Source organism: Oratosquilla oratoria, chromosome 23 (genome assembly GCF_046742065.1).
Source record: "Oratosquilla oratoria isolate Oo_2021 chromosome 23, ASM4674206v1, whole genome shotgun sequence".
In the NCBI taxonomy this organism is placed as follows: Eukaryota; Metazoa; Arthropoda; class Malacostraca; order Stomatopoda; family Squillidae; genus Oratosquilla; species Oratosquilla oratoria.
Window position 1 is genome coordinate 6,843,458 of NC_134799.1, and position 12,584 is coordinate 6,856,041.

At 39.5% G+C, this 12,584-nt stretch overlaps 1 protein-coding gene across 2 annotated transcripts in view; it reads left to right on the forward strand.

Annotated features, from left to right (window-relative positions):
* Pgm2a (phosphoglucomutase 2) overlaps positions 1-12,584 on the forward strand; it is a 45,712-nt gene that overhangs the window by 15,580 nt on the left and 17,548 nt on the right. For both annotated transcript variants that reach the window (XM_076206617.1, XM_076206616.1), the window contains exon 2: positions 10,936-11,103. In XM_076206617.1, the coding sequence (XP_076062732.1) occupies positions 11,017-11,103 (87 nt within the window). In that variant the 5' untranslated portion in view covers positions 10,936-11,016. The remainder of the gene's footprint in view (positions 1-10,935; positions 11,104-12,584) is intronic.

Sequence of the window (12,584 nt, forward strand, 5' to 3'; positions counted from 1 at the left end):
CACAGGAGTATAAGCAAATTGGCCAATAATCCCTTCAAAGTCGTCTTACGCAGAACAAAGGTTTCTTCCAACTTCTTACATGAATTGCAAAACAGGTAACCAACGTTCCCACGAATCTGTGCGCATGTGCGCGCGCACATTTTGTTTTATATCTAGCGCACATAAAGAAAAAAAATGTGCACACACAAGGTTTTCAAATTATATTAAAATCCAATCAGTAAAGAAGTTCCACCCAAACATCAGCTTATAAATTCTCTAAAAATATGGTAACTTGCCAACCGTCAAACCAATAGTTGAAGGTAATATGTAATACAAACTTACAAATTGTGCGTGTTTGCATAAATGATAAGATGGGGACTCACATAGGTGTGCACATACTTTCCGGAGAAGGCAAAGTTTGTACACAAGCAAATTTCTGCACACACTCGCAAAAAAAAAAAAAAAAAAAAATAGAAGGGACATTGCTGGTAACCCCTGTCACGTCACTCATGCAAACTTCTCTGTCATCCCTCCACCGTCTATTTGGTCTTCCTCTTCCATCTCGCTCTATCAAGCTCCTTTGTGGCTACTTTTCTTGTCCAATTCCATTTCTACTCCTTTATCGCTTCTAACATACCTTTCCACTCCTATCTGCTGCTCTCTTACCCAACTTGCCCTCTTCCTATCCTTCAGCGTTATTCCCAGCGCTACTTTCTCTCCATTGACATCGCTGTCTGCACGAAGAGATGCTGTAGACGAAGAAGAAAGACGCCCATCAGGCGACAGGAGAGTATATCAGGCTCCACCCGAAGTCCGCACACTAACCCCCCACCCCCACCCCCACCCCTACCCTTCACCCGAGAAGCCAGTAACTGCTTCTGGAATATACCAACAATCTCACTCTCTTACTTCCTATCGATCATTCGTTGAATTCAGAGCCGTCATCTGTTTCCTTGATCTTGTTCTTCCTCCTCTTCTTATTTTTTTTTCTTCTTCTTTGTCTTTCGCATGAAGAGGTCAGGCACTACGGTAACACTGAAACTATCACAGGCCTAGGCACGTGTCCTACATGTACAAAACCCATGTGTTCCTCGCACACATATATCCAATTCAACACGTGCTACACACGGGTCCATCTCACCAATACAAACCAGTTTACAAAGGATTGGAACTGGAGCTATCACGCATCTACACTCCTATTCGAAAAACATCATTTCACACCAAACATACTTTAAACATACTACAAATAAATATCAATGGCATCATACATTAACACATGGGGCTGCTTGAATTCAGGCGTAAACACAGCCTACACAGCACTAATATAGGAAATAAAACAAACACCACAATCCAGAATATACTTACAAAATACGCTGAAAACCACCCTCATCACAAAAGTGTACTGATAACATTTAATACAGTGGCATCCTTTCTCCAGCATAACAAAAGAAACTAAAAATAGCCTCTTGTTGTCGTATCATCTCTATTAGAGCATGGATAACTTCATTATTCCACTCCATCACGGCGAAAAGTGTAGACAAAGCAAATAGTGAAGAGAGATTTCGCGCGTAAGACAAATTAGCAGTGTTTACATACAGCAGTGGTCAAACGACTGTTTGATTATTGCCACAATATACATTCCGTATTTTTTTATTTCAAGATCATTTTAGACTATTAAATAATCTATTCCTTATTACTAAATAAGTTGCATGTATATATTTCTAAACATGTCGTAAGTGTAAATACTATTAACATATAACTTCACTTTCCCTCGGATCTTTTCCGAGGTGTGGACTACAACGGTATTGCGTTGGGCGTCCCAAGGTTGGATTCCAACCAAATCCTCCAACGTTGGACGGAGTCCATCCCTAGGCTCGGAATCCAACCCATCCGTTGACTAGTGTAACCGTACCTTAAGATGTTTCACTGGACATTCACCACCAGCATGAAAGCACTTTGAGCTCTGTGAAGCACAAAAAAAAAAAAAAAAAAAAATCTCGCAATAATGCGGGGTACCCTATAAAGCCCTTACAACACTTCTAGAAACATCCATGCAGATCCTGCAAGCAGCCCAGAACAAGACACGTAAATTCATAACAAACATGCACTGCACAGGCACGAAAACAAGACGTAGACATTCCCACCATAAACACGGATTTACAAGCGAGGCCAGTCCTAATCTGGGACGGGATGATGCAGGTAAACAGCGAAGGTGCGCGCTCACAGACAGACAGGCGGACGCGTCGGGAGGCCCGATTCCACTACGAAAGGAATACGCTCGATGGCCACTAAGCATCGAGAGAACTCGAGAAGGTAATTCATCCAATACATCCACTACACCAGTTGTTCTTAACCAGGGGTACTTGTACCGCCAAGAGGTACGAAACCTTGAACCTGGGGGTACGAGACATGATAGCCAGGGCAATAAGAAAGCAAAGCGAGGTTATCACTATCCTTATCATATGATTGTACTGTATTATATTTGTATTTGATGGGGGGTACGAGGTTTTTCTGTAGAATATCGAGGTTTACGGGCACTGAAAAAGATTAGCGGTGGTATTCTTAAAAAAAAAAAAAAAAACTTTGTATATTTTTTTTCCTTATATAAATATTATATATAGATCCTTGGAAGGGAAAGATTTTTTCTTAAGAATACCACCGCAAGAATCTTACGGTGGTATTCTTAAAAAAATATTTCTTTGTATAAATCTTTCCTTATATAAATCTTATATAAATCATTGGAATGGAAAGATTTTTTTTAAGAATACAACCGTAAGAACCACGGAGATCACAACACCCAGACGTAGTCCAACGTCGCCCTCCCGTTTTTTTTTTTTTTTTTTTTCACAATACCAGGAACTAGCAAGGGCCATCAAACGTCTTTTAGTAGGTTTGGATGATATTCAGTCAATATTATGAGAAAACACGTGCGTGTATGTGCTCGCATACTCGTGGGTATGTATGCGTGCATGTGTATGTGCATATGTATACCTGCGTGTATGTGTGTGTGCATATGGATGAATGTTAAAATAAAGAAAACATCCACGTGTTCACATGCATGTATGCGCATGCATGTGTGTATGCATATATCAAGACATTTGCATGTAAAGAATGTACGTACGTCAGCAAAACCAAAATAGCGACCAACCTTTAATTTACCCTCGTCCCGGCGACATTCGCCTCCATGACATGAACATTATTTCTTATACATTATGTACGCAGGAATCCTGGCGAGCTGTATTCCCATATGCTCCCCCCTCCCCCGTGCCTTTCTCTACCACCGAGATGAGCATCCAGAGGTATTTCTTCTCACTTCCCCCAGGAGGAAGTTTTACCTCGCAACGCGGGTGCGATTTTCTAGTCTCGCAAGTTGCTGTCCCGTACACTCTACCATAGCCAGTGCTGTTCTTTTTTTTTACTAACAAACCTGTTACTGCTGCCCGCATCTCCACCAAAGCTGGTTCAGCCGTGGCTGCCTCTATCAGTGTTGCAGTCAGTCGTACCTAACCCCACGGCTGTTGCAGCCATGCGCCACCCCCCCACTCGCTCTTGTTCCCGACGACGACGACACCGCCCCCGTTCTCATGGTTCTATGCCCGACGTCGTCCCATGCCCGGGGGGACCCCATGTGTATTTATCTTTGATTTTCATCATCATCGTTGTCTTGCGAATTATACAAACGCCTGAAATTCTGCCGACGGGGTCCGTCTCTACATCGGGCAAAGGGACATGTTTCTGTTCCCTTTTCTGTGTATTTAGTCACTAGATTAGTATAAAACATTAACAAATATTTTGCTGATGTCCCTTACTGTCTCGCTGGCCTTCCGGGGCTTGCTGTCGTCCACTTAGAAACAACTTTGGGCGTAAGACTATCATCGTTTGTTCTACTGAGACAAAGGTCCTTGATCTACGCTAAACATAAAGATGCTGTGATTTTCTCAGCTGATTCATTACCTGCAAATAGTCTATAATGGAGTATTCATCCCTGAAGGTTCACTGTAAGACTGTCGGCATATATAAATACACACATGCGCGCACACACACGGGACACCACGAGCATAGCTCCCCTTCCCGTAAAATACAACCAGGTAAATACACACACACACTAAGATAGATGAAATGTTGGCGGAATTTTTCCAAAAATTGTGTATTTAATTGAAATGAGCAAACAAAGCATCAGGGGAACACAAACAGAATACATGAACTCGTACAACATCGGATTCGATAATGGTTCATGTTGATGCACATGGGCAACTTCAGGACTGGAACAATATGGGGATAATAGATAAAGCTCCAACCGCGGAATGAGGAAAAATATATATAGAAGCTGCATGTATATATGTAAACAATATCATCAACTATGTGGAAGGTTTCGCCTGCCCAGACAAAGCCGCAATTTTGGTGGTTACTCTCAGAGAAAGAAGGAAGCGTATGTACTAAGGAGTGCCGCTTGCGAAATGCCTGCACGCGCGTGTAGTACAAGGCCGCAACATCGTTTCCACGGCTACCTTGCAACCAACACCCGGAGCGTCGAAACGCTGTGTGAGAGGCTGGTAGAAAAGAAGTTAGAAAGTGGGGTAGAAGACGTGTGTTACATTGCATGGGTTAGGTGTTTATGAAACATGTGTTTAAAAAATATAGCGAGCGAGCGGGTTAAGTCAGCTTTCTGCTTTGTTGATATACAATGGCTGGGGGCTCGAGTGAATTGCTGACATGGTATTCCTTGTAACCTAAGTGAGATATGCAGAGACTCGAGATTATTTAATTAAACAATGTAGCCATATAACTTGCAACAACAAATATGGTGAAAGAGTGGAGAAGAAAATTCATTTGGTTCATTATTTTAAGATCACGCCCTTTGGGGATGATCTTAAATATAAAGTTAAAGATAATTTGACTAAAGAAATCACTACGTCACTGCAAAGCTCACGTAGGATCATGCATACGTGCTCTCGTGGGATTCCTTTGGAGCACGCTGTATAAGACTTAACTATAGAAATAATTCTACGTTTTAATTCTCCTAGACAGAAAATATAGTGAAGTGAGAGAAAGAAGACTATCAATGAAAAGATTATAACTAAAAGGACTAGAACTTGACAAAGTTGGATGATTGGGGGCAACAAGGAGGGGAAAGTGACGAAAATGGCTAAGGTGGCGAAACGCTGCCATTCGCTCGTTGGCCTTTCTCCTTTTCCCACCTTAATTCTCTATGTGATTCACCAATGTCTTGGATCACGTGTTGGACTCGTGATCGACAGCTATTTCCCTCCCGGAAAAGAGCTCGGAGCTCATATATGACCGATCTATGGGTAATGCTGTGACCTTACATGCACACCCAACTCCCCGCCTACGAGAATTGGAGTAACGACTCGTAGCGCAGCGATACTGAAATTATTTAAGCCTTGAGCGGGATTCGAATTCGGACCACCGTAGTGGCAGCCGGGAACTTTTATCACCGCGCGCGCGCAATATATATAGGAAGAGGAATATATTGGACCCTTTGGAAATCGCTGTATGGTTGAGGCAGGAAGGGGTGTTACAGTTGGTGATAGGAATAATCCCGAGGTGAATCATTTAGCTCTCTTTGATCATCACCAGACCGGCACACGGCGCCTGTCCGAACACAACAACTTTTTCAGCTCGACATATAAAACGCGTTTGTTTAGTTACCACCACACACACATCTTTTTATTTTATTTATTTATTTATCTATTTGTTCATTTATTCATTTATTTAGACAAACGTGATATCTCGTGCTGATCCCTCACCCCATCCCTTTCTTTTTCCGAACCCATTGCAGTTGAGACTGTTACCACTTCAGTATAAATAGAAAGTACCTACTGTACTAGGTTTGTCGCTCTGAGCGTAATAAATTTATATAAACAAACAAACACTACGATCACGTGATGTGAATTGGTGATGGGCACGCGTCGGTGTTCGACACAAACGTGCTTTGCATTCACCGTCGAGTGGTCGCTTATAGCGGTTCGCGTAACCTTGCCCGTGCATATAAGCATCTTGCAGAATACTGACATTTAAATATTATCTTTACATTCACAAATTAGTTTTGCATTTCGTAGAAGGATAACCCAGAAAAATACGTAAATTGTTAGTGTGTTACTACACACGCGCCCATGTTTTGTATCTATTTATTTATTTACATCGCTTCAACACAGGTGGATCACTTTCAAGAAGGGCAAACAATGGTCCTTTGACGACGCTATGAAGTTATACGCATAAATGAGTCAAACAAAGATCAAATTTGCTAAATTTGTGATTATTATGTATCTATTTTTATCTATTTGTTTACTTATTTATTTATTTATTTATTTGTTTATTTCTATATTCATATTTCATTGTCATAGTTTCCTCAAGAAATGTCCGATTCACTTAAAACCAAAACGACCTTTATCATGCTTCTGAGTTATAACCATATCCGTTACAATAGTCGAATAGTGAAGATTCCACACCTTGAACTTGGAAGATCTAATCTTGAAAGGTCGAACTCAAGGTCATGCAGATGGTTGCTATCATGTAGGGAGTTGTATATTAAGGCACCACGTGACCTTTCCTATGGTGTAACAGCTCACTGCATTAAAACAACCTGTGTGGCACTACTTGTCCCACTTATTTCATGTGGACAGATTCAGCAATAATAAAACAAAAACAAAAAGCAAAATCGCAACGCTGCACTGCAACGCGGTGTTAGAGCAAAAAGGACACTGGCCCGGGAACCCCCCAGCGAGGCTAAAATTAAATTAAATAAACCGTCACTTTTGTGCAGGTCAGTGACAACTTTCGAACAGTTAATTATATTTATGCCATTGCAGCCAGGGGCATAGTGATTCTATGTGTATTCCATACTCTATGCTAGTGTTTCCCAAACTTTTCCAATATGTGAAGTGGCAAATTCAAATGAAAACGTACTAATTTTTAATATCGCAGATACATTACTTTAAACTTTATTGATCACAGCAGAGAGAGAAATAACAACATATGTATTATTGTTTATCAATGTTTATTAACAAGGATTGATCTGATAATATATTTTAATGAGAAGGATGTATTTGCTTTTTTGATACAAGCAAATCAATACGCGGGTCTGTGTGGCTGAATGTACATACAGTTCGACCCTCCATGACCCCCAGATAAAGGCTCATGACCCTTTTCGGGGTCATGACCCACATTTTGGGAACCCCTGCTCTATGCAATCAGCATTTTAGCGATTTCAGTAACATCCCCCGCGGATCAGAGCCACGCAGCAACCTATTATTATTGGAAACTCGTCTCCATTTAGAAAATAATACTTATATATTCTAGTCTTCTCCTGTCCCTCTTTTTCTGTTCCCGTCCTCTCTCTCTCTCTCTCTCTCTCTCTCTCTCCTGTGGACCCTACAGGCAGGGACAATGCCATCACCGTGTTGGCCTCGATATTTCTCTATAAAGGCGAATAGATGGGGGAGGAACGAGGGGACTAGGGACCCCCCCCCCCCCACACACACACACGCACAACTTTTTTTCGAATTTTTCTTTCGTGTACAGTCGGAGCAAAAAGTACGCTTGGACTCGGTCATCTCCCTTCTATTTTTATTTTTTATTTTCAGGGTATTTGTGTGTATGCATTCCATGCTATGGATAAAAACTCATGAAAGGAACGTGTATACCACTATCAATTATTTCTTTACCAGACGTTTCGACCTCTTGGGCCTCTTTAGTGGACAGCCAGTCCACTTAAGACGGACTAAGAAGTAGAAACGTGTGGTAATGAATAAAACTCCATAACGTTTCATTTGCCACCTCGCCTCCGTATTCAGTTAGGACAAAAAAGAAAATGGAACATATATTCACATTTAGTCTTACTGAAATTTCGGAAAACAATTCGCACAGTAGTAATCACTTATGATCTAGTCCGGTGTGATCACGACATCCTCAGTTCGAAATTCAGTCGAATAATTATTCGTTCAAAGCCAAACAACAATAATATCGACAATAAACATTTGGTTTCGGGGCTGTGCTGGACGAAGGGGAGGTCGAGTTCACGGTAGCCAACGTCGTCTTTTTTTCTGAAGGATCTTGCTGATTTTTTCTGTGTGATATCTAGGTCTGAGAAAACCTTCACAGCATGAGTTTTATTCAGATCTGACGAGTAGTTTTTTATTTTTTAATAAAAAACTAAAAAATACCATATTTTTGGGCTTCTTTCAAATCCTATCTCCTCTTACAATTTTTATTCGATGTCTTTCATTTTACAGCAAAAGAATCTTCTACATATATAAAAAAAAATAGAAAGTTTTTTTTAATATCTTTGTTTAACGCCGAGGAAAAAAAATATTTAAAAAATTATCGAAAAAAACGCAAAATTTTGACTTTGACACGTTATTAAAAAAGATTTATTTAACATATGCAAAAAAACTCTCTATTTCATTTTTTGTCATTTATCTAGCTATTAATAGAGACCTCATATGCAAAAATCGGTTGAAAATTGAGGGAGGAGATAGACTTTGAGTGTCAAAAACTTAAGTTTTTCAGAAATGAGTGTTAAAGTTTTTTTTTTCCTTAGTTTGACTAAATTTTACATTGGACCTCCTAAGACCCATTGAAAACAGGTTCCATTGTATTTTCATGATGATTTTGCATCTTTCAAGTAACTCAGGCACTTTGTACCCTCCTACAGTGTAGGATATTATTCACTCAAAGTGAGGGTCTCATAAGCCGCCACCTCACTCTTTGTCGCAAAGTTTGAGTTCTTGGTCTAGAATGACCCAGCAAGGTAGTCTGATTGCTGGGATTCAGCTCTCTTTCTTTTCTTGGGTTTCCTTTCTGGTGTTGGAACAGGCTCTTGCTGCATCAGGGATATCACTGTGAGGTTTGAGACTCTAAACCCAAGGTGTTGCAACAAGGAGGCATCCTTGTAGCCACTTGTTAGCAAACAGTTGTTTGCGTAGAGACAACTTGTCTGATATAGGTGTAGAGGACAGAGGATCAGGTGCTGAGGATGTGGATGTAGATGGATGGGAGAGAGCTGCTGGAGGGAGTACTAGTGGTGGTGGCGGAGGTGGTGATAACAAAGTTGATGCTGGGGTTCTTTCTTTCTCCCCTTGAGTTGCTAATGTAGACGTTCTTATCTTCTGCAAGTGTGCCTTTTGTGTGTGCATGGCTAATATCTTCAAATATCTCTTCACTGACAAATAGATGCGAATTTCACACGGCAAATTAGTGAATGTGGCAAGCTAACGTGTACATGTCCTTTACTTTGTAAGGCTCAGGCCACTGCCAGTCGTGCAGACTGAACTTCCTCACACCACATACTCACGTGCATGCCGGACGTAAGAGAAAACCTTATGAGTGCATCAAACGCAAAAAAAAATAGAGTAAAATATGGTCAAAACGTATGTAAACAATGGTCGTGCGCAGCATGTGGCTGCCGGGGGTAGGGAGGGTAGGCCCTTTAAACCCTTTAAAAATGGCGGTACGATAAAAACACTTTACCAGCATCTAGAGCAAGATCCCTACTATGTATTTATGCAATAAAAAAAAATCGAATTTTTCTTCAATCTGGGGGCGGGGGGTCCCCTTAACTCCTTCCGAACCTGTTGTCCTTTCATTCTGCTCTTCGGCAGCGAAGGAAAACTCACGATAATCAACTTCGTTCGTATCACGTGACTCTCAGACCTGTTTGAGGCTCTCAGCCTGTTCCTGGCGCCGCGCGCTGGTCTATTTCGTTCGGATGTGGCGCGTGAGGCCTTTTGAGATAACGAGAGCAGCCAAGATCATAAAGCAGGGGTGGGCCCTTGGCACGCGTGGAAATCCTAGCACCAACGGCTTTTTTCCGGCACGTAAAACCCAGAGCTCACATTCGAAAAAAACAACAACAAAATCCCCCTCATCCCTTTTCTGCTACTCTGCGATCTCTCCTCTTGGGTTTTCATCCATCCTTTTGCACCTCCATCAATCTGTATGTCATTTTAATTTGACTTGGCCTTTCAGCTTATCTATCTTACCTAATATGATTTTGTCTTATTTAATTTTTTTCCTTATTAGATGGTTCATTTCTTACATATGTTCCTCATCAAATGCTATAATTTTCCTAACTGGAATTCTAAGCCTTTAACTTTGATTCATGAATTTCCAAACATAATTTACTAACATCCTAGTATAAACCCTTGCCTGTTTTAGTTCCTTGAATATGAGTTTTGCCCTTTCCTTCAACACAAGGGAAACCCTGAAAGCCACATATGTATGATGCTGATTGACAGTGGTGTTTGTCAATACACACTCATTTTTAGTAGCATCTTCTTGATCCCAGATCTACCTCAATTTCTTCTGTTTGCATATGTACCCAAAATATGAAGACTCATTATTGATAAGACTCAATTTCAGTGTTCCATCCCTATACTTAGAGCAGGTTTCATGTTAAAAAAAAAATATATATATATATACATATATATATATATATATATATATATGTATATACATATATATATATATATATATATACATATATATATATATATATATATATATATATATATATATATATATTGATAAGTATTTTAAACAAATTATTTGGATGATGGAGAACATAAACACAGGGGAAGGCTCGGAACCCTAAACACTCTAACGTTTCGTTCGCGTTGAACTTCTCTGAGGAAGTTCTACGCGAACGAAACATTAGAGTGTTTAGGGTTCTGAGCCTTCCCCTATGTTTATGTTCTCCATCATCCAAATGATATATATATATATATATATATATATATATATATATATATGTATACATATACATTATATACATATATGTATATATATATATATATATATATATATATATATATATATATTATATATTATATATATATATATATATATATATATATATATATATATAAAATAAATCTTAGGAACATTCTCATTGTCATTGTCGTGTTTGTATTAAGAACCTCCTTAATCTTGTTGCAGAATGAAACGACTCGCGCCGAGATCGAGAGTCTGCTGCAGGCAGGGGACTCTGGTACTCTCTCTTCTCTCCTGACCAAAAGGATGCTCTTTGGCACAGCAGGGCTGCGCGGCCGAATGGGTGCCGGCTATGCCTGCATGAATGACCTTGTTATCATCCAGACAACACAGGTAACTGTAAGCTCTAGTGTTATGCTTAGATGGACACAAATTGCATCCATGAAGAGCACCTGAAAGTTGATTCACAGATCTTCTGTGTTGTGAAGTTGTTTGTGGAGGATTAATCTATTTTTAGTTACAGACTTGTTAGTGGATGAATCCAAAAGATTTACACTAACCACTTGGGGTGATTATATTTCATAACCAATAACTAGCACTTCTGTCCTTGGGTGGGCTAAGGAACGTAATGTGTTGGGTGAGGGCTGACTGTATGTATGTATGTATATATATATATATATATATATATATATACCGGTATATATATATATATGGCTAAGTAACCACTGGGAAAAGTAAACTAACGAAGCAGAGTGCTTTCGTATAATTACATCTTCAGTGCTGATACAAAGAAGGAATTATAAAATGAAGAAACAAGGTACAGAATATATGACTGAATGAGACATGGTGAAGAGGGAATTCGGAGAGGTAGTGGAAGAAGTACACATGACATTTGATACTGTTGAAGTATGGAAGACAGATGAGTGGAAGGGTGGTGAACTAAGCACAGAGAACAGTTGTAGTTTTATTCACTGACATTTTGTCCTTACCAGAACATTCTTAAAGAATGTCTTGGTATGGATGAAACATCAGTGAATAAAACTCCAACTTTTCTCTGTGTTTAATTCACTGCCCTTCCACCAAGTGTGGGACAATTGCAGTTTCATCACCATAAAACTGATTACATGATTTACAAGGTATTTTGTACACACCCTTTATCACTTCTGACAGAATTATTTATGAGCAACTGTCTTACAGTGTGACAATTGCTCATAAATAACTGTCAGTAGTGATAAAGGGTGTTTGTACAAAATGCCTTGTAAATGATGTAATCAGTTTTATGTTGGTCTGACCGCTAAAACACCCAAAACATAAATCAATCAACACAAGAAATATGTTAGAGAGGGAAACCAATCTAGCGGCATATTCAACCACATGAACCATTTTAACCACCCAGTTGAGTGGGATAACGCTAAAGTCATCACATACAACAATAACATCACAGGAAGAAATTAAATTGAATGCAGTTTGATCAAATATAGTAAGGGAATAAATGTCAATCTCCATCAAGGTTTGTACAAATTAGTTATATTTGCCATGAAATTTCAAAATTATTTAAATTGTAATATACTAGATATGAGCAATTGTCCCATACTTGTTGGTTATCAAGACAGTAATTACCTAGTTGTATTTACCTAGTTGTATTATATGGGGAGGGAGCTATGCTCGTGGTGACCCGTCTTTGTATCTTTCAGCATCAAGTTTATTCTTAATATCGTGAATAGTATTTGCACACACTGTTTTTTCATCTAAGTTATTCCATATATTCAGCATTCTGTGTGGGAAGCTATTCTTTTTCCTATCTCTTCTATAGTTATCCTTTTTGAGTTTCTTTTCATGACCTCTTGTTTTTCCATTATCATTATTAGTAAATC